The sequence below is a fragment of the Mustela nigripes genome, chromosome X (assembly GCF_022355385.1).
Source record: "Mustela nigripes isolate SB6536 chromosome X, MUSNIG.SB6536, whole genome shotgun sequence".
Taxonomy (NCBI): domain Eukaryota; kingdom Metazoa; phylum Chordata; class Mammalia; order Carnivora; family Mustelidae; genus Mustela; species Mustela nigripes.
In genome coordinates, this window is record NC_081575.1 from 17,222,116 (window position 1) to 17,245,405 (window position 23,290).

Below are 23,290 nucleotides of genomic sequence, written 5' to 3' on the forward strand. Positions count from 1 at the left end.
AATGCAGGATTCCTTTGGTAGCATTCAGAAGTCATCTGTTTGTTTTGTCTGCCCCCAACTGGGTAGTTTGCAACACACAACTAATCTTAGAAATAGCTTAGTTCAATTTAAAGGCGATTTAATACTCAACCGGTGGCCTGCCTATGGGATTCAGTGTTCCGTTAAGGTAGAAATATTGAAAATATCTGTCATCGGGTTTAAAACAGGGTAGGACAAGATGCGCAAGTAAGCAGCTAGGATCGAAGCAATGTGATTTCGCGTCTTCTCCCTCTCCCTCCTGTGGCCTCCTGAATGTCTCCTTCACCCCTTCCCATATGATGCCTTTTACCTTGTCATCCGCGCATCCCCCTGAAGTTTGGTGGAGAGCGTGAGCACTGTCTGTCCTTTCTCTAAGCGCCCCCGTCTCAGTGGAATAGTCCATCCTGGCCCACCAGCTAATGTTGTGAGAAAGGGGCAGAGTCCCTCCAGCCCGGTGAAACTACATCTGTGTAAGCCACCCTTCCCCTTCCCGCACTGCCTCTCCTCCCCTCCCCCTCTGACTTGGTCTAAAGGGGCAATGGATTGGGTGGCACTAGTAAATGACCTAGAAAGAAAAGAACAAAAGCCAATCTCAGCTCCCTGGTCCAAAATCAATGCTCACTCCCACTCCCTGTCAGACTGCTGCTCTGGTTTGGCTAGGCAGCTTTGTAAGCTCAGTGGTGCTTTCCACCCTCTGAACAAAACAACAAAGTATGTCCCGAGTGAATCAACGAGTTTCGGGTCTGGTACAAGTCATTCTGCCCTAAATAGGACTCTACTTCTTTCACCATTGGTCAACACCGTCTATATGCTAAGCATTGTGTACGGATTAGGCTCTGATGAATAGGAGGGCCTCCGAGCCTGGTTAGGGGGAGACACACACAAATAAATAATTTTCAAATGCCAAGGGCAAGTGTCCCCGCAGAGCTGTGTCCGAAACGGTGGTGGCTCCATGGGCTGGGGAAGGTAGCCGTTCTCCTGCGAAAGTCAAGAAAGGCTTCTTGGAGAAGGTAAACTCTGGAGCCTGGCCTTGGCGGAAGATGAGAAACTCAACAGATGGACGAGGGAAGAGAGGGTCTTCTAGGCAAAGGGAACTGCATGAAAAAAAAGTACAGGCTAATCTCTGGAATGGCAGAAAATTTGAGTTTGGGTCAGATGGTGCAAATTTCTCTACTGCTGAATTAAACCTGCTCCTGCATCGTTCCCATTATAATTATTTTAGCTTATTCGCTTTTCTGGGTTTTCCGTTATTTTTTTTTTTAAAGTAATGAGCTCCTGTTACTTTATATTAAGAAAAAAAAAAAAAAAGAACCTTAATGATAAAGGAGAAAAGTTCAGGATCTGCAGTTGGGGATGAAAGTGCCGCTTTGATGCTTGCCCAAGCAAGTCACTGCAGGAAAGCCAAGGGTATCCCCCCCACACACACCACCCGGGAAGGGGACGCTCCTCTTGAGGACGGTGGGAGCCCTCCAGGGGAGATCGCGTGCACCCAGCCTCAATATTTCAAAATGGCTCATGCATGCAAAGGGGCCCTGTCCTTTAGTTCCACATTTAACACATTGAATAGAAAGCTCTAGGAAGAGACTTTTATTTTTTTCCTGAGCTGACTGCTATAAGCAAGTGTTGGGTTTGACCTAAGTGAGAGCCCTACGCTCCACTATTTACATGCCAAGTGGTATGTTTGGCATGCACGTATTAGAATAAAGTGGAATTGGAATCAAGGAACGTTCCCTTCAATCAAGTTGTTTTTCCCATCCCAGACAACTAATTGTCCGAAAGTTCTATTTTTTTTTTTTTTCCTAGAGACAATTCCGTTGAGCTGACTGCCTTAGTGCATGGGTGGAGGTTCTTTTGTTGTCTGTCATGGGCTACTAGCACAAAAAGAAGAAATCTGGCCTGAGTCCTATGTGGGTAATTAATATGTCACCTAATTTCGTTTCAGGTGTCTTTCTTTAAAGAGAGAAATGAAAATATTCACCTTGCCTCCTTTTGAAATTATAAGCAGAAGGATAGGAGACCTTATTTAAGGGAAGATAATAAAAGCGAAAGACCCTCCTTTCCTAGAAGGAGTTTAGGAGGAGGGACAAAGAAGAGGGGAAATGAGAGAGGCCCACTAAACTCGGTAGGAGGTAAACTGCTCCTGTCACACTCTGTTGCTCTCCGCCTGTGGTGTCAGAGGACACTATCACCTGTTGTCGCTCTCTTTTGAAAAGCTCATTAACTCTCCAACAGTTTCGAAAGGCTCTCTTCTAGCCTGCAGAATAGTATGTCTGGATTGATTTTCAAAAAAATCCAACTTTCTCTTGGGAGACCAAGAGCTAGTTTCCCTCCCACCGTCTGTGGAAGGTTCCGAGGGAAGGAATGGCTGGTCCTGTAGTGCCAGTTTGTGGATGGTCTCACCCCTGGAGGCCCCGAGAGTTCTTTGAGAACCTGCATTTGCTTCATTATTCTCAGGTGCTTTTCTAATCAAAGGCACCATGGATTCTAACATGAATAACGTACACTGAGAACCAAAAAGAACTCCATGAACTTGCCTATCAAGGATAAGTTTTAGAAGAATAGACATAAAAAGCCTACTGGAGAGACAAGTCTAGAAGGAAATATGTCCAAATATTCACAGTGACCATCTGGCCAGTAGGACTATGAATAGGGTTTTTTTTTTCCCCTTTCTACCTTTCTGTATTTTCTAAATTCTCCACAGTGAGCGTATGTTTCTTTTACAATGAGAAAGAAAACCAACAGGCTTTATTATAAAGGATGAAGGAAGAAATAGATTTTTTTAAAATATTTTCTTATTTGGCAGAGAGAGAGAGATCACAAGTAGGCGGGGAGGGGGGGAGTAGGCTCCCCACTGAGCAGAGAGCCCGATGCAGGACTCGATCCCAGGACCCTGAGATCATGACCTGAGCCAAAGGCAGAGGGTTAACCCACTGAGCCACCCAGGTGTCCCAGGAAGAAATAGATTTTAATCATTGTTTGCAGCTCTTGGAAATTTCTTGACTCCCTCCTCGCCCATGCTTTTAATTCATGCCGAGCCACATCTCTGGCCCTCTTGACTGTCTCTGTCCATTGCTCCAAGGGACACCCCTCCACCTAGTAGACAAGCCTCTCTTCCTCTCAGCCCTTCTCTACCCTTTCTTGGGGTTATATCTCAATAAAGCTGGTCTAACATACCTTTCATCCATTTGAAGTATATAATTCAAGTGTTCTTAATATAGTCACGGAGTTGGGCAACCATCAACATCATCAATTTTAGAACATTTTCATCACCTCAAAAGACGCCCCATGCCCTTTAGCTATCATTCCGCAGCCCTCTTCTCCACCCCCCAAGCCCTAAGCAACCACTAATCTGCCTTTTGTCCCTATAGATTTTCCTATTCTGGACATTTCACATAAATGGAATCATATAATCTGTGGTCTTTTATGATGGGCTTCTTTCACTTAGCATAATGTTTTCAAGGTTCACCCATGATGCAACATGTCTGAATACTCTATTCCTATGTAAAGCCAAGTAGTACTCCATTGTATGGACTGTATATTTGTTTATCCCTTCATCAGTTGATGGACACCTGTCTGGTCTCACCTTTTGGCTGTTGTTAATAGCACTGCCAAGAGCATGCATATACATGTACTTCTTTGAGTACTCATTTGTGATTCTTTGGGGTATATACCTAGGAGCAGAATTGCTGCACCACATGGTAACATCTATACTTGACTTTGTAAGGAGCCTCCAAACTGTTTTCCACAGCAGCTGCACCATTTTGCATTCCCACCAACAATGTGAAGGCTCAACTTTCTCCACATCTTCAGCAACACTTGTTGTTGTCTATTTTATTTTATTTTATGGACTTTTTTTTTTATTATAGCCATCCTCATGGGTGTGAAATAGCATCTCACTGTGGTTTTGATCTGCATTTCCCTGATGACTAATTGACATTGAACTGGACTTCATCTCGGCTCTCCACATCCGGTTCTTACACACGAATCCCTTTGAAGGCCACCACTGTCCCACCAGGCAAAGACCATTCAGACTGCTTACCAGATTAGCCCAGGGGGTTACCCATCCCACTAGCTAGCTAGTCTTTGAAAAAAAAAAATGCAGGGGTAAATATGTAGGGAAAGAACATGGTTATGCTTATTAATACCCACCTCAAACAATGAAGGATTTATGCATCTTGCATGTAGAAAATAGTTACCTGGAACTCAAAAAAAATCTTAATTTTCTTGCATACTATCTAAAATATACTGTATTTTTCATTAAATATTCATATTCTACTGGCTTATAATAATGGTAATATTGACCATGATTGATGTTATGGGGAGATTACTTTGTGCCAGGGACTATGCTCAACACTTTACAGGCATTGTCTCAATCATCACAGCAACCGATCATTAGCTTCATTTTAAAGTCAGGGAACCTTAAGGCTTCACCACCAAGTAAGGAAGGAAGTAGCTCGTATTTGACACTTATGTGGGTCAGACTCCAAAATCAGTGCTCTTACCTACTACTCCTAACAGGTTTTCAGGGGCTGTTCTGAGACTCCAACCATCATTACAGCATGCTTGCTAAATGAAACTGTGTTCTGAATTCGAAACAATTCATCCAGCAGCAAGTTTTTCAAACACAGTCTCTTCCTAGGGCTATCCTGTATGTCCTCTGGCAGTAATGAGTACTCTGTGACATGGGGTGGCCTTTTACGTCCCCAAGTTACCTTGCTCAAATTTCAAAGAGATTCCCCTGAGTTCTAGAATTTGATGACCCCGATTGTGTTCACATTATTCACATTCTTTGCGGTTTTCTTAGACATTTAACTTGACCCGGCCAAGTAATAGCCTTCCATGCTAAAGCGGGAGGTCTTGTGTTTACGGCAGCCCCTCATCCCCCAGATGTTTAGACGGACCCTCTCTGAATCTTCTCCAGCTTGCCAGTGATCTTTCTGATCAGCTCAGAAAACTGCAAGCGTTCAGGGGCTGGGAGAAGTTCAGAGTGTTTTTTTTGTTTTTTGGTTTTGGTTTTGGTTTTTGTTTCTTTTAACTTCTAGGGAAGTCAAATTGGAAAGCTTTGCCATGAGTTCAATTTTTCTTGCCATGTGCTTATCTTAGAGTTCAGAGGTAGGAGGAGGCCTAAGGGAAGCTCTTTCATTAAAGAGCAGGCCATCACCTCCCATAGACTAATGGCCATATTCCATTTCCTCACGGAGTGGGGGGAATTACTCAGCCTCAGCCTTTACTCTTTTGGTTTCCACTCTGGGGAACTGTATTATTACCTTGTAAAACAGAACATCTCTCCTATTAGCGTTAATTGAACCCATCTTTTTCCTGTTAGAAACTATAATGTTGACTTTTATTTTCAGAGCCCTGGATGGAACCTTTTCACTTTGGAGGTTGACAGAGCTCAGCCACAAGTAGTAGGCTGTGAGGGGGTTTGAGCATAGCAGGAAGCAACTGCTGGCGTATTGGGGGTTATATATAGCCCAATAACCTGTTTTGAGTTGTTCTGTCCATCACCCTGGCTTTACTGTGACCTGAGTCTTTGTGAAAATGTGCTGAGTATTCTAAGTGCTCTCCCTCTTCTAAATCATCAGTTGAAATGAATTGTTTGATGGTAATAAAGCGGAAAAATGCAAGAAAACAATTTCCACCAGCCTTTCTTTTTTGGCCAGATCTGAAAACAACCCCCAGAGGCCTGTATATCAGGCTAGTCCATTCTTCGCCTGGAGACAGTATTGAATAATTACTCCACTGCCAGCAAATTCCCTGGCCGAAGTCTCCAAAAACTTAGTAGAGACTTAAGATAGACTTGGTTATGAAGAACACTTTACCTTGTTTCTACCAAGAACATTGCTCGAGAAAAAGAAAGAGTATTTTATTTGTTTGTTTACCATTGGACATCTGTTGTATAGATAATTTAATATTTCTTTATAAGCATATCCACTCCTCTCCAGTCTATAGGGTCTTATTTTGTGTGTCCATGGACAGCTGAAAAAAGGTAATAGGCCAGAAATTTTGCTGGGTATTTATGTGTGTGTGTGTGTTTATACCTATTTGCATATGTAATGTACTTTCTCTCTCCTTCCTTCTCTCTCTCTCTCTCTCTCTCTCTCTCTCTCTCTTGCTCTCACTCTCTCCCCACCCCACATATTTGTCTTGTAGCATAAAAGCCCAAGCAAATAAATAGTAAAATATACTAGGATCCACTCCCTCTTGTCTACCCCCTCCATAGTTATCACAATATACAGACAAAGAACAAAGAAACCTTCCTCCTCTGGCAGATACGAGTTTCTCCGACTATATTCTCAGGAGAATTTCATAGAACATCTACTGCTCTGAGCACCCTGTAATTCTGATCTGCAACTATTAGCCCGAGCCTATATGGAAAGGGGCCATCTCTAGGGTAATAGCATTGTAAATTACAATCAATGCACTCAATTACACCCAGAAACCAAAAGATATGTAGTGCTCCAGCGTGCCTTGTAATCAGCACCTTTGAGAATGGAGGTAACAGCATTCTGAACAAAAAATGGAAGCCGAACACGTAAGAAAATGAATGTTGGAATTAAATCATCCTTCTGATAGGAGCAGTACCTTATATGGCAAGCAACTTTTTTTTTCCCCTAATATCATTTTATTGATTTAAAAAAAAAAAACTAAATTGTGGCCTTGTAACCAAGAATATCTTAAAATCATTTATGGCTCTATTCAGCCTGGCAGAGCCTTTCTGTCATGCTGATAAGGAAATTAAACTTTCCTCATACTGGGTTTACTTGCCTCTTATGCACAGATGCTTTCTCTTTTCTTCCAGGGAACTAATTCAGAAGTTGAAGTCTTTCATCAGCTTCTATAATGCTTTGCCTGGCTATGTCTGCAGCCACAGCCCCGTGGCTGAAAACGACACTCTTTGCTGGAACGGACAAGAACTCGTGGAGAGGTAATCTTTTTTTGAATGTTAAATTTAACAGTGTTTGCGAAATATTCATCATATGTCCATCTCGAGATTGGTTATGTCTTTTCTCTGCCTTCATTAACTCCACAAGAAACATTCTAGAAAAAGCATACATGTGAGCATTTGTGACGCACCCTTAGAGAATTTACAGACTTTGAAACACGCTGAGTACTGTGTATTCAGGGACATTTTACCAGGTGTACGGCATCAAACAGCAGCCCCCCCCCCTTTTTGTCTTTGGCTTCTTCCATTTCCCCTTTATGTGGACCCATATTTATTTATTGGTTTGAAGAAATCATATACACACTAATCGTTATCGTTTAGTGAGAGTTGACTATGTATGAAGCACCGTGCCAAGTGCTTGTCTGTATTAACTCTCTTTACACCAATCCTCAGAAGTAAATGCCACTATTTTCCCCCATTTTGTAGATGAAGATGGAGGACAGAAGGATGGGGAGGGGGAAAGGAGTACCATTTCACTGAGTGACGTCGCTGAGATGGTTGATCATTGAGTGTTAGTATAACCTGTGCCAACATTTGTTATCTGCGAAGAATTTGCTCACCACTGGAAAGGAAATAATATATATTCATTTATTCAGTAAATATTTACTGAGCACCTTCTAAGCACCAGTCATCCTAGTGGGCTAATGCCACTGCTGACCTCCATTGCTTCCCATGTGTAAGGAATAGTTTGGGATTAAAGGATGAAATCAGGAGGGTAGAAGGCTTAGAAAACCACGGGTCGCTGATGAACAGGTTTCTGAAACGATTTGTCCAAGTGGTAGCATCTTGTCGAGGAGAATATAGAAGATGCTTGAACTCGAGTTCTGAATCTTTTACTAATGAGTTGCTTAACCTGGGGCAAGCGACTTAATCTCTCTGGGCCATGGTTTCCCCATCTAAAAAGTGAGATGGTTGGATTAGAACCTTCTAGCTCTGGCAGGCTGTGGGGGTTTTTCACTTACCAGTTCATTCATTCATACGTTCATTCATACATTTATGTTTTGAGATACTATGGGCTAGGCACCAAGGGATAGGAGTTATCCTAACCCTGGTTAGGTACCAGGGATATGAGGCTGAAGGCAGGAAGTTACCTGCTTGGAGGAGTTTACAATCTAGTGGGAACCAGCGTCAGGGCATGGGATGGCATATTAGCCATGATGCTAAATGAATTAACAATATAATATAATGGGCTAGAGGAAAGCTTTGGAGCCAGATGAACCTGGGTTTGCTTCTCAGTCTTGATACTTACGGCGTGGGGCATTGTTGAGTGGGTCACTCAACTTAGAAAGTCCCAAGGCCCTCTTCCGTAAGGAAAGGCATCTCACAGGGTTGTTGTCACCGTGAGGTGAGGTCGTAAGCATCCGTAGCAGACTGGCCCATACCAGAAACTCAGTTCACATTCCTCCTCTTCCTTCTCCTTTCTCTCTTCCCTGCACAAGGCAAAACACATGCCTGAAAACAGCTTGCTTCTCAACTAAACTGTTTTTACTGACCTGGGACCATGAGAATGAGGTGCTAATGGGATGAGACATTGAACTTGCATGGAGATAGACTTCCCTCCAGCAAATGTGAATCAGGCTACGGGGATTAATGGCCCCCATGCATCTACACTACTCTGGAGAAATAGTACATATTTATTATCCTCAAAGCTCATCAGGATCTAAGTAGAATCATGAAAATGTACTTAACTATTATGACATTTTTTTTAATTGTCAGAAAAAAGCAGTCAGTGTTTGGCTTTATCAAGAGCAGATGCTGTAAAACAGGTATAAACAATATAATCCTTGAAAAAGAAAATGCCCACAGGTCAAATATGTGGTTCTTGCATAAGCTTCAAGAGAAACCATTGAAGTAACTTACCCACTGGGATGTTAATATTGTAAAAAATGAACAATTCCCGAAAACTAATTTGTTTTAAGCAGCATATCTCCTAACCATGGTCTGTTCTTAAAGAGGAAATGTTAGTTAGTGATATATTTATTTGCTAATGTATTCATTCATTTCTTTATTCACTTAACAAGTATTTGAGCACCTACTATATTTCAAGTGTCAATATGGGTTTCTTTATTGTTGTGATTATTTAAAGCAAATGTTGGAATCCTGTCAGATATAATCAGATGATCCAATTTTAATTTATTCAAAAAAATTTCCCAGGCCTATGTTTTTTGAATTAGCGAGATTTTAAAAATCAAATTTGGCGAATATAAACTACTTCATGCCTGGTATGCTTTCTTGAAGGATTTTGCTCGAGAACCAAGAAAGTCCTCCCCTATCAAACGGTGGAATCCCAAGCCTCCTAAATTTGAATGAGTCTAAAAATTAGCCAAATGCACTTTTGCACCATTAAAATAATTCTGTTAACTGAAGTTTTTTGGTTTAATTTGCTGGTATCAAACAAAATAATAAAACAAATGGTAGAGTATAGAGAAAAGAGGTTATTTCAAATCCATTATTTATATTTCTGAACAATCTATTGTTTTAAAACAATTTTTATTGTTGACATGTGCTATCCAGGGAGGGAGAGAGGGTTGGAAGAAAGGAAGGAAATCCAACATATCTGTAGACAGTGTAAGGGAACTATAAGCCAGGAAGTGACTCTTCCTTGGGTAGTAACCTCAGGTTATAATTAACCTACACTTAAATTACTGACCTAATGCAATGATGGGACTAGGAAATAGTGTCAAACTAGATTTTTTTTTAAATTACTCAGGAATATACGTTTAATCATAGGATGTTCTGTAGCCCATGGACATTAATAAAGATTAGCTTCACACTGCACGTCTCATCTATAGTGAAACCTCTTTCCAGAGCTTTCCATTGAATTTCTCATTTCATTCAGTCTTAAATAACAGTTGCCACTTCACAGTGTCCAATCAGTTGTAACCTTGTTATCTTTACAGATTGGGTTTGTATTCTTTTCAAAGTATTTTACTTTTAGTCAAGAAAACTTTATGAAAATCAAGGATCCTGAGAGGAAATGAAACTTATCAGTGGAGACACCTGATTAAAAGGAAAATATTGATGCTAAGGAAAATATGGATCAATATCCATGACAGCTGGGGCGTCAGAACCATTTGCACCCTCCTTCTATGAATGTCCATACAGACACTCAACTTTCCAGGAGCTCGACAAGTCACTATCTCTCTAAATAGGGCTATGTTTCACATCCATTCAATTGTGAGCTCTTATGAAACCAATTGAAATATGAAAGAAGAGAATGTTTTCACAGATCTCGTCCGAGGGAGTACCAAGGAAGCCTGTCATTTATCCTCCCCGCCACAACCCTCCCCATCTCCCCATCTCCCCATCTTGGCTTGAGATAAAGATTGGCTCCAGGATTTAGCTGAGAAATCTTGGAATTAGCAAACTTGGCTTGTGCGATGTACACTCTTCTGAGCTACCATGGATCCTACAGGCAAAGATTTCCTGCAGTTGCCAAAGGCGGAAGATTCTCCGTCTTTTGCCTTTGTGGAACAACAGAGAATTTCAGAGCATTTCTGAATGCGAGAGAATCATAAAGGATCCCATGGGAGGAAGTTAACACTGGGCTTAACAACAAGTAACCGTGGGCTTTGCCTGCATTGGCGCTGAAAATACCTGTAGGAAGAGGGAGCAGCTTTTAGTAAATACATCCCCATACGCCCTCCTCATACCCCCTTTCGGGAATGTTAGGCCCAACTTCTAGGTCACAGACGAAAATTTTTATTCTTCTTCTGGATGGTTTGATACCATCTGGAAGGTAAGCCCCATTTACCATTGAATCAAGTTGATCTTTAAGTTAGTGTAACAGAAACTATTTTAATTGATACCTGTGCAAAAACTGCTTGTCAGAGAGAAAAGGGTGCTATCTCGTCTGGACATGGAGCGTCTAATAATTCAAGTTCATCCAATGAAGATGGAGCATGTCTTATATATGTGGGGGCATAGTAAGAAGTTGAATCCAGTGCCTGCTTCTGCTGAGGAGCTTACAACTTAATGAGAAGAAAGGGAAAATAATCAGCCAGTCTCTTTCCCCAGGAGTCCAGGGAGAGTTCCCTTCAGAGGCATCAAAGCAGAGGCTCTGCCCATCTCTGTGTGTGTTATTGACGTGAAATTCACATAAGAGGAACTGTTCTGAGGTATACAATTTGGTGCTGACATTCTGTACATTTGCGATGTTGTATAATCACCACCTCGGTCTGGTTTTAAGACCTTTACATTGCTCCAGAAAGAGAGCTTGTACTCGTTAGCAGTCACCCCCCACTCCCTGCCTGCCTTAGCCCCTGGCACCCAACAGTCCGCTTTCCGTCTCTATGGATTTACCTATGCTGGATGTCCCGTACAAATAGAATCATTGACTTAGCATAATGTTTTTAAGGTTCATCCAAGTTGTAGCATGGATCAGTACTCTGTTCCTTTTTGTGGCCAAATAATGTTTCATTTCATTGCCCAGATGTAGCACATGTTGTGTATCTACTTGTCAGTTTTATCCCCGCATTTATGTGACCCCAAGCAACCACTGCTCTATCAGGCTCCGCCCACCACCTCTGGATTCACTGTGGCTCACCCTTAAGGGTGAGGACGACAGGGCAGCCAAACTTTCATGCCTCCAAGCCCCGACATCTTTGACCACCCCCTAAAGGCTAGCCTCTCCCTCACCTCTCCTGTTTTTTTTTTTTTTTATATCCCTTTGCAATTCATCTTCTGAGTCTTTTCTCTCAGCCCTGTGTATGCGGTCAACCAGCCTCTCCTTCAATCAGCACACCTCCCGTATGGTTTGATGCTTCCCTAGTGACTTTGCGGCTCCTTAGTTCTATATATACAAGTGCTTATACTTTGTGTCATGACGTCTTCGTCCCCTTTGTGATTCAGTCCTGACTGCTCCAGAATATTGCTGGTATCTTCTTGACAGTCCTACAAAGCCACTTCTGCCCATGATGACTCAGTAGATCCATCTCGTGTTTTCTCAGGATGACTCTGGGACTCTCGGTGGCGCACGTGAGGCACCTGGCATTAGAGAAATAAACTCCCTGAGATCGACAGGGAAAATTTCACTGCAGGTGACTCCCCTCCCTCCTCTGTGGGCTCACCTCCCATTTCACCCGAGAGATTATATATACACACGCCCACCCACCGTGAATTCTCCTTTATTTCCTCTGATCAAACAAGTCTTCCAGTGTTCATAATGCCTCTTCAGAATTTCTCTGCTTAGTTGGAAAGGCAGAAGCAGGAATACACAAAGCAATTATCTTAGTTCTCAAGGGGTTTTGCTCTTGTCTCAAGACCTGTTGAATGTTGCAGAAAAGGAGGGTAAGGAGACTGTTTCTCTCTGTCTTCTGCTGGGTTGGGGGCATAGACCATGGCGTACCAACCAGTGGTAATGAACGCACGATTCCCGAACACCCAATATCCGCCATAAGCAATATAATTCTAAAGATGAGAGCAACAAGGGGCACCCGGCTGGCTCAGTCAATGGAGCATGGAATTTCTGGTCTCAGGGTTGTGGGTTCGAGCCCCACATTGGGTGTAGAGATAACTTTGCAAAATAAATACATGAGTAATCTTAAAAATGAGAGCAACACAATGGTTTCTTCTGCCCCTGTAATCTAGAAAAGGTGAGGTTGTTTTCATGATGTCCTTATTTTAAGAATGCTGTGTTTTGAGGACTTTGGTGGAGAGGGACCAATTCCTAGCACCAACAAGTTGTTCCCTGGTGTACAGAACAAAATGGGAAGAATTTCAGAGCCTTCACGCCGATGGCGAAGGAACGAGGTGAAGATAAGACCTATATGCCACAGTGTACACATGCACAGACAGACACACAGATGCACACCCACAGCTTACCACCATCACATCCAAACAGGCGGCTAGTGATACAGAGCAGGCACTATCTGTACCTCCCAGCCTCTCTAGCTAGAGCAAGTTATTTGTTATTTGGGTTTTACTTGTCTGTTTTTGGCTTTATGTGGTGGTTTTTCTCCAAATGGCTCAAGGCCGTGTACCTAGACCTTTATTTTTTGAACAAGATTTTATTTTTAAGTCATCTCTACACCCGACCTGGGGGATGCACTCACTACCCGGAAATCAAGAGCTGCACGCTCCAATGACTGAGCCAGTCAGTCATATGGGATATGGGATAGCCCACGGAAGCACCAATGGGGAAGTTAATATATGAGGCAGAATACAGAGCCAAGAGGTCGGGGACACAGGAAAGAAAGTAAACAATGGATAACGCACACAATATTCAAAGCCTTGAGTTAGGTCCTAGAGTCGTTGGATTCTAAGTCTGTGTCGATACAAGCCAGACTAAAATCTTGCTGGGGCCAAGGCACAGTGGCTCTTCCTAGCAGCTCCTGTGGTGAGGGTTTGAGAGTTAGACCCTGAGGTACATTCTTTCAGCATCCAAGGCTTTTCTTTTCGTGGCTCCTTCTCCCCTTGGCCACTAACCCAAGGGGGAGCTCTGCGGACAAAAGCCTGGCAAGAGTGGAGAAGTTGATCTTACCAATGCCAAGTTCTGCAGTTCTTGCCGCCGTCAGACGTGGTTGGATTTCATTTCTGCTTCCGTTTGCCTGGAAGCAGGGACATGACACTTGATACTTTCTGATGTGGGGAATTGTCATGTTGGCCTGAGTGTGCGCCCTGGAATGAAGGTCCCGAAGCATCCTACTGCTTGCTGGGATGATAGCTCACATCTCCCACCTTGCTTCACGGAAGTCACAACTGTTCACAGAGAGGCTTGCAAGGAAGTCATTTGGTATAGCATGAAGTGTTGATGGTAGCTCAAGGTTTTTTTTAAATCCTGGTAATGTGAGGGGCGCCTGGGTGGCTCAGTCGGTGATGCATCTGCCTTCGGCTCAGGTCATGGTCTCAGGGTCCTGGGATCGAGCCCTGTGTTGGGCTTCCTGCTCAGCAGGGGAATCTGCTTCTCCCCCTGCCCTTCCCTGCCATGCTTGTGCGCACACATTCTCGCTCTCTCTTTCTCTTTCTCAAATAAATAAAAAAAAATTTTTAAACCCTGGTAAGGTTCGAGACAGATACTTTTGGAGTGTACCCCCATCTAATAATCCCTCTAAGAGATTAGATTGGCATATTTTTCATCAGAGCTTTATGTCAAAAGTAGTGTTCAGTGACAGGTATTTTTCAGGACCTTCCATGGCAATATGTGACATTTATCCCTTGGGATTATGGTGTCGCATACAGTAGCTCTACCTTCAGAATTGAGTGAGGAAAAACCCAGCTCATCCTACTGACTGACAGCTTCACATGGCATGCTGTGTTTGGGATGGGCTGTCCTTTACTACCATCGCATCTGAAATGGCAGGGGACGTTGTCATGGCCCAGTATTGGTGTCTGTCACCACCTGGTAAAGGCTCAGGGCTTATTACTATGAACAAACTGTGTCCTACTAGTACTGATGCCGGCCCCTCCTGTGCTCAGTTGGACCATTTCATTATAGGGAGAATGTTTGGGGGCCTTCAAGGTCGGTCTCGGAATATTTATTCCTCAACAAGTAAGTACCCCCTCACAATCTCCCTCGAAATGTGATTCTGATGGTAGGTAAGGCTTGTCTCCTCTTAGGATCATGACTCAATGCACCAGAGCTCTTTGAGCCTTGAAGGCTTGAGAGAGGTGTCCCCGACGTACTATCATTGCTTTTAAGAAATTATTAACATACTAGAGTGTGTCTGCTCTTTCAATCTTATTACCTCCTTCAGAGCAAGTGCGTTGATGGGTCAGAGACTGATTATATAGATGATGCCTGTCCTCAGAACCTTTCCTACCTCTTCTCTGGGAAAAGCCTTGGGGGCCTATGGTCTTCAGTGGAGAGGATCATAGTAAGAAGATCCTGAGGGGTCAGTAAACGTGACCCAGATGACTGGTGCATCTTGGGAAGAATATAGTCTTTAAATGATACAGGTGGAGATTTCATTTATTTTTTTATTTAAATTCGATTAGTTCACATGTAGTGCATGATTAGTTTCAGAGGCAGAGTTCAGTAATTCATCAGTTGCATAGAACACCCAGTGCTCATCATACCCCGTGCCCTCCTTCACCCCCCTCACCCAGTAATCCCATTCCCCACCACCCCTCCAGCAACCTTGTGTGTTTCCTGGAGTTAAGAGTCTCTTACGGTTTGTCTCCCTCTCTGATTTTGTCCTGTTTCATTGTTCCCTCCCTTCCCCTATGACCCTCTGTTTTGTTTCCTAAATTCCGCATAAGTGAGATCACAGGATAATTGTCTTTCTCTGACTGACTTATTTCGCTCAGCCTAACACCCTCTAGTTCCATCAGAGGGAGATTTTAATTTTGGTTCGGACACTGTGTGCTTCAGGCAGGTCATTGGACATCAGATTCTGTTACCAGGGGCACCTGGGTGGCTCAGTTGGTTAGGCATCTGCCTTCAGCTCAGGTCATGATCCCAGGATGCTGGGATCGAGTCCTACATCAGGTTCCTTGATCAGCAGGAGCTTGCTTCTTCCTCTGCTTATGCTCTCTCTCTCTTTCTCTCTCTCTCTCTCTCTGACAAATAAATTTAAAAAATCTTTAAAAGAAATTCTGTTACCAGATTTGTAAGATGGGGATGATACTCTACAGCATGTTGTAAAGATGTGTTCTGGCATGTAGGCACTGAATAAATGATAGCCTTGCATCATTATTGTTTGGTTGAACAAGTCAGGTAAATGTCAAGAGCAAGGGTAAAGAAGTGTAGGCCATTCTTTCTATAAAAGTAAACTGGATCTGGGAGAAATATCTATAAGTCTTTTGGAAGCCGACTCTTGAATGGGATAGCTGATCAAACATGTTGGTACTTCTGTAGTTAGACACACAGTATCAAAGAAAATAGACTCTTGAGACTTGGTTGTGTGAAAGATAGGGAAAAGTCTGTCAGGGAAGCGTCGCTTTGGAGCTTCCCATCAATGCGCCTTGCCCTCAGACCTCAGGCTTCTTTGATGATGTGACTGTCATGGTGGCTGTGATTCTTCTACCCTGCAGGCCACAGGAAGTGACCAGCAGGTGCCACTTCCCTACTGTACCTGGCCACAGTTCTTCCCCCAATGTACAAGCTCTTGGCAGCTTCTTTGAAAGAAGCTCAGCTCTCCCTGTTTTGTCCTTTCCTCCTATACGCAAGCAAGGACACAATATTGTTTGAGTTTCTGATGACTTTTACTGATAGACATACAGCCAAACAGCTGGGGCTTAGCAAAAAGCACACAGAAGCAACTTTCAACATTACATGGTGATCATAAAACCCAGCATAGTTGTGGTTAAGCATATCACTTTGGCATCAGCCGGCCTGGCTTTGGATTTCTGCTCTAGTACGCACCAGCTCTTTCTCTTCCCTGAGTCCCTGTTTCCCCATCTGTACAATGGGGCTGATAAGTTCTACCTTAACAGATTGTTGAGAGGATTCAGAGGGATAGGGAAATGCAGAATGTAGTGCCTGGAACACAGTAGGCCCTCAAGAAATGGTATCTTCTATTTCTGTTGTTCAAAGAAGCCTATAAAAAGGCCCTTGCAATTCTTCCCTGGAAGAGAGATGGAGCTAGGCCTGATTTTAGTTCCATTGAAAGACCCATTTTGATTCTTCAGGAATATAGCTTCACCCACTCCCTCTCATTTTTACCTTATTTCTTCTCCTTTCTTCGAAAACAAAACAAACTCCATCTTTGGTCCCAGTTGGTGTACACTTGGTTGGTGCACCTTGGTCCTGAGTGGTGGGCATTCGAGTCCCCTGGGGATCAGGTGAGAATTGTTTGCTTCTGAGGCTACATACCGGGCTGGCCTTCCTCCCTACACAGTGCACATTTTATAGCAAATGTGGCCTAAAGAGCTCCTCCTAGGGTTTCCTACTTGTGATCGACACAGGGAATCTTCCTCGAGTACTTACATCAGAAACCAGGACAGGTCTAGTTATAGGTCAAGTCAAGTTCCCCAAGGCTCTAATGTCCCTTCTGTTACCCTTGGCTTCACCTTTGTGGAAAAGGAGAGAGAGCATTAAAATCAGTTCTGATCTCCCACTTTCTTGAGCTGATGAATTTTATTCTTTTATGGGAGCATGGCTCTGATCCTTGGCTTTGTCACCTTTCTAATGAACTTGCATTTCCCCGTGAAGGAAAACATTTTAATTGGTGGCTTCAGTGTCAAAGGCTTCCTTTGCCCTCTCATATTTTAGTGACCCCCATATCGGGTGATCTCAAAAACCACCCAGACCGTGAGCTCTTGCCTGGTTTGGGCCTCTCATTTGCACAGCTTCAGGCCCAGAGCTGGGCTCTCGGATTCGGCTGGGAGGGACAGGTAGGAGGGTTGTGCTCCATAAGAACTCGGGCTGAAAACCTAATCTCCAAATACTCCTAGCGAGGACAAAGCCAAAAACTATTCTAGAAGGGGCCAGAAAAAGAGCTCTTACACCGACCTATCCTTAAGTCCACGGCATCTCTGCTGAGGAGCCAGAATCCTCCTGCCCCATGCCCTCGTCTGGGTTTAGGACCCCTCAGCCCCTGGGTGTCCCTCAAGGCTGGCCCCAGTTACCCTGTATGGGGAGCTTTTACTCATGTTTGTCATTTTCTACTAGCTCCTTCTCCCTACATATCCCCATTGCTTAGGTGCCCCCGCCACAGAGTAACCTCTCCGAATGTGTTTATTGAACTCAGTGGATGAACCGACGAACAGAATTGTGGCCCAGCAAACCTGAGTACCAGGTCTGGCTTCCCCGCCCGGTCGCTGTGCGCCTTTGGGTGGACTACTACAGTTCTCTCGGTTTTGTCTTCTTCTGTGAGACTGTGAAAGGAATGCCTCTTCCTCACTCCCTCCGTAGGGTTGCTGCTAGCCTCCAACAAGAAAATGCATTTGAAATAGCTTTGAAATTTATGAAGCGCCCTGCATTTACTAGGTATTAATGTAGGAAAAAGTAGACCAGATATGGCGGGAAGTTCTGCCCTGAATGAATGGAACTGTGTTGGCTTAATTAACGCAGTATTACTGGGCTCCCTTCACAAAGGCTTTAGCAGCTTCCTGAATCTCTCCCTCTCTCTCTCTGCATCTTTCCAGACATATTACTTTATAATTTTTTTTTCCTTGAAGCAAATCCACCTATCCCTGCAGATTCTATTCTTAAACAAGTCAGTCCACGGTGCTGAAGAAACCGGTCGGCCCTGGGTAAGGAACTACTTGGAGGGATCGCTAATGTCAGTTTAAATTAATGAAAAGTCTGAGTGACAAGCCGTTTTAAAATAAATGTAGTTTTATTACTTTCAAACACATGTAATAACAGCCCTGGGACTACAACCTAGAGAAAGATAGCCTGCATCAGAGAATCAAAGCGAATAAATAAGAGTCCGTGATAATGAGCCTATTACTGGGAGAATGTCTTGCTGAAGACCAACATCTTTGAACTGGCTCACGTTCTCCTGGGGAAATTCATTCATTTAAGAAATGCTTTTACCCCCCTCCCTTCATAGATATGAGGAAAGCCCCATTAAAAAGCGCTACACTTGGGCCGCCTGGGCGGCTCTGTCGGTGAAGCATCCAATTCCAGATTTTGGCTCAGGTCCTGATCTCAGAGTCGTGGGATTGAGTCCTGCGTTGGACTCCATGCTCAGCACAGAATCTGCTTGAAGTTCTCTCTCTCCCTCTGCCCCTCCCCCACTCACTCTCTCACTCTCTCTCTTTCTCTCTCCCTCTCTCCAAAATAAGTAGATAAATAAAGTCTTTCAAAAACAAAACAAAACCAGCTTTTGCGAATGCCGGTGGATGGCATCTAGCAGCAGCCCTCTGCACTTTGGCCCTAAGAAATAGTAGCCCCAAACAGCAAACACCCCCTGGCCTCTACAGGGACCCACTTGTCCCAGGCTGCCCAAGACTTCTCCTTTTGGGGCACAGGGGATTCTGAGTGCTCAGTCCCTGGCAAAACGACACAGCTGGTCCCCCACTAAGTATGGACGGAATGTGCAGCGGTACAGGTACAGGGTTTTCTCGAGGGATGAAGGCAGGTGCGGGGAACGGCAGCTCACTCTTTCTGTTGGTCTTTCTGCCTTCACTTTGGAACTTCTCTTACAATTTCTTCCCTGAAACATGTTGATCCCATCTGTCTTCCCTGTGCCCCCCAAATCCTATCTAAGGGCATAGCAAAATGTGAGAAAGTAGGACAGAGGCAGCAAAGATGGTTAGTGTTTATCGTAGCTGGCATGTCTGTGCTGCTTTCCATGTACCAGGCACCGTGCTGGGCACCTTGTGTAGATGTGCTGGAGTCATGGTTGCAATAGCCTTCCGAGCTGGATGTTCTCATTACCCTCCTTTTATTGATAAAGCTGAGTAACTACTCTAGACCCCCAGCACTAGGGAGATGGGCTCCGAGCTCAGGTAGTCTGTGCCCCTCTACCCACAACACTGCCCTGCTTCTCAAATGCCCATCTGCCTCCGAGGCTAGCCCTCCACTTCACCTCTACACACGAGGCTCCTATAATAAAGCCATCACCTGTATGTCCCCTGTGGAGCTCTGGAGCCCTTGTAAGAAGAGAGCCTCTTAGCCTGGAGCCGGAAGTCCATCCAGCCTGGGTCCTAGGTCTACGATAAACTGCTACGTGACCTTGGACAAGTCACTGCCCTTCAGCTTTTTCTCTAATTTATAAAATGAAGGAGCTGGACGAAGTGACCTTGAAAGCTCTTTCCAGTTCTAACCCTAACCCTTGATGACTGGGAATTTTGAAAGGAGCCCCAGGGTGTAATTACTGTCCTGAGGATGGCAATGAACTCTTCGTTTGACCCCTCCAGGTGTCTCTGGGGCTGCAGGGAGCAGGTGGGCTGGCTGGCTGAGATGTTGTCAGGGTTGTTCTCAGCTTCTGATACTGGAGAGTTCAGGGTGAAATTCATATAATTAAACTTTAAAGCAAATGTGTCCCTCTAGGCACCACATAACCCCAAAGGGGCTTCTGAGCAAGAGAAATGGAAGAATTCAGTGTCTGTTGCTCCAAGTACTCTTGGACACAACCACCCAGAATTGAAATGAGAAGCCCTCTAAGCACAGAGATCTATCCGTGAAGGGAGAGCTCCATGGAGAGAAGTGCCCAGGGCCGAAGGGCTGGTAAGGGCAGAGGCATACAGACTGGCTGAGCAAACCGGCCTGAGGCAGACAGTTTTCACTCTTTCTGAGACCCTCCGGGCTAGAGAGCGAGGCTGAGTTTTGACCTAGTCGTCCTTGTGTGCATTGCTGTGAGCTTTTATAAAGTATTTCTGTAGCCGTTTTATATTTTACCAAGTGCTTTACAGTCACTTTTATTTGGCTTAGTAAAGTTTTCCTGGAATGCCATCTACTTTATGGTCAGGAGAGTCCCCCCTCTTTGGCTTGGCACCTCCGTGCGTCCAGCCTCACACAATGGGCCTGCTTGTTCCGGCCGGTGAGCAGGTGCAAAGCGTCGTGGGGCCTGACGGCACCTGCAGCCACTGGGGCGGTAGGAGTGGGGGTGGCTTACACTCGAGTTCACCTTTTCTCTCCTCTGTGATTGCTTGGTTTTATTTTATTGCTGGCAAGCTGCGAGCGGCAGTGCCCGGCTTGGCTCCGCCCAGGGCACAGCTCTTCTGATCGGCGGATGCTGGCAAATGGTAGGCCGTTTCCCCTGTGCTGTTCTGGTTCCCCTGCCCAGGTCCACCATCGCCACCGTCTTCCGCCAAGCAGACGTGCAGACTGTTTCCCCCTGCCATCCCTGGGCTCTGACCACAGCCCGGACTCGGGGGCTCGGGAACACTTATAAGGGAAGAAGACAACAGAAAGAGCCAATCCGCGCTCCCCGCAGATCAGACTTTTCAGTGTCCTTGGCCAAGTCTAACACCAAGTCCCTGTATTCTTGGGGGGGGGGGGCTTCTTTCGTATTCCCTTGAGCCCCTGTGGCACAGTCTGCCAAGCGCTCTGGGTGTTGAGATGGAGGCTGGCATGTGTGCGGTGAGCCGGGAAGAAGAGCTTCACACGCTGGGTCACAGATTTGCTGGGGAGTCCAACACAGTCACTAGTCGAAGGTTTCATGTTCTGAGGACCAGTGGGGCCAGAACATCGGAATCTTCGGGACCTCCAGCTCCAGGGTGGCGGAGGGTGTCTATGGTTGAGCTCGGGGCTATGTAGATGCTTAGCAGGGAAGTGGTGAGTAGACAGCACTTGCATTCTCTTACTGATGGAAGACGGTAAATCCTTTCTCTGATGCCCAGAACTGAGAACCTAGAAACTTCACCATGAGATTTGAAACTCTTTTTTTTAAAATCATCTTTATATCCAATGTCTGGTCAGACTCATGACCCTGAGATCAAGAGTCTCATGCTCTCCTCACTGAGCCAGCCAGACACCCCAGACCCTCTTTTTTTTTTTTTTTTTAAAGATTTTATTTATTCATCTGACAGATCACAAGTAGACAGAGAGGCAGGCAGAGAGGGAAGGAAGAAGGAGGCTCCCTGCCAGCAGAGAGCCCAATGTGGAGCTTGATCCCAGGACCCTGGGATCATGACCTGAGCCGAAAGCAGAGGCCTTAACCCACTGAGCCACCCAGGCGCCCCCCATCCCGACACTCTTTCGAAGTTACTGCCTTGACTATAGGAAATGTAACAGGTGTATCAGAAGATGTATATTCACAGCAGTAGAACCACTCAGAAGTGAGCTGAAGTTTACACTCGGAGAATTGATATTGCTAGTAGGTGTGTTCGATGGGTGGGCTTGGCGTGAGCACGCACTGAGTGCTCCGTGCTGGAAGGAGTGGCACTTGGGCTGTGGGAACTCACCTGCCTGGCTGGCCTGGGTGGGGGGAGTGACCCACCACCCGAATAATGATATTCACCAGGGCCGAAGGAAGGAACCCTGCCTTTCTCCAGGCAGGCATTGGTTTCCAAAGTGTTGCCATCTAGGGGGCGGGGCACAGTGGCTGATTCTCCTGGCAGGGCCCAGACAGAAGTCCAGCATAAGGCAGGTTCTCAGTCAGTGGCTGCGGATTGGGGGTTGTGGGGAAGGGCCCAGAGGGGAGACCACTGACAAGAGTTGGACAAAGTAGGTTAGAGTCTCGACCACACAAGCTGAGCTTTGGGTGAGGCATTCAGTCTCTGTTCAGTTCGACAGACACTTATGGACTGCCTTCTGTATGCCGGGCAGGGCGAGTTCATGGGGTGAAGCAGAGGACAGACCCAGAGATGAATACATACAAGAAAACCAGGACAGAGCTCCGGGTAGCACAGCCCAGGGAAATCTAGCTGGCAAGAGGAAGTCATGCCTGAATCTCTGGGGTTCCCTCCCCAAACAAGAAAGACCGGGTTTGAGGTATAAGACTAATTCCAGAGGCCTTTGCCACCACTGGCTCAGGGTCCGGGTAGGCCTAATCCTGCTCAGTGAAGGCTTTAAGGCCTACACATGAGTGTGGCTAAGACAAGAGGAATTGACAGCCAGTGACAGGAATAGTGAGTTTTTCCTTTCAAGAATGTCGGTGGTACCTATTCATGGGAACGCATGCGTCCTCCCCTCGTGAGCTTTGGGGGGGTCGTTAAATAAGTTTCCAGGGGATGCCTGGAGCCACACCAAGGACATTTTTCTTTGTTATGGTGTATGCTTGAAACACAGCACACACGAGGGAAGAGAGGAAGTCTCCCTTTCCCCTAACTCCGACGTGCCTGCCTCTCAAACCGGTCAGCGAAGTGGGACTGTAGGTCGACTTTGAGGGTCTCGGCCTCCGCTGGGCAGATCATGGCATTGAAGAATGGCTGTTGTGGACCCCACAGGAACCTGAGACAGACAGTGCAAATGTCCTCAAGAAAGGGATGTGAAGAAAACATGTGGGTGTTTTCAGGAGCCATCGGATTCATGACTTGGGGCACTTCTGCAAAGTGGGAGTTTGGGGCCCCAGAGAAGAGGAAAGTGAAATGCGGGGGGACAAGTGAGCAGGGCGGGTTTCTGACACCCCAAGCGGGTTGGTCACTGCCCTGGGCCTCAGGAAATGATGTGTTCTTCAGCAGGTGATAGTTAAGTTTGGACCGTTTGAAGCCCTGCCTGGTGAGTCGCCCCCACCACCTGCCTCCCCGCAGAGGCCCTGTCCCCTGGAGGCTCTGTGTGAGGACATCTCTGCTAAAGGGAGCCACAAGTCACTGCTCAATGACACCCTCAAAGAAAGCCTTGGGTGCTTGTGGCTGTGCTCAGTCCTCCCTGAACCCTACACCATCGATGCCCCTGCTCGAACTTGGACTTGGACTTCAGCTGGGGCATCCTTGCCCAACTGAGATGCTTCCATTTCTTCTGGTCTCCTCAGCACGGGGATGGGTAGATCTGAAGCCTCCCCTGACTGTTCCTTGCAAGGCGCCTTCATCCTCTCTCTGGAAATCCTCTTC

The 23,290-nt window shown here is 45.4% G+C and overlaps 1 protein-coding gene across 1 annotated transcript in view; it reads left to right on the forward strand.

The window, feature by feature from the left end:
• GPC3 (glypican 3) overlaps positions 1 to 23,290 on the forward strand; it is a 399,544-nt gene that overhangs the window by 266,314 nt on the left and 109,940 nt on the right. The window contains exon 5 of the mRNA XM_059385454.1: positions 6,821 to 6,946. Within this exon, the coding sequence (XP_059241437.1) occupies positions 6,821 to 6,946 (126 nt within the window). The remainder of the gene's footprint in view (positions 1 to 6,820; positions 6,947 to 23,290) is intronic.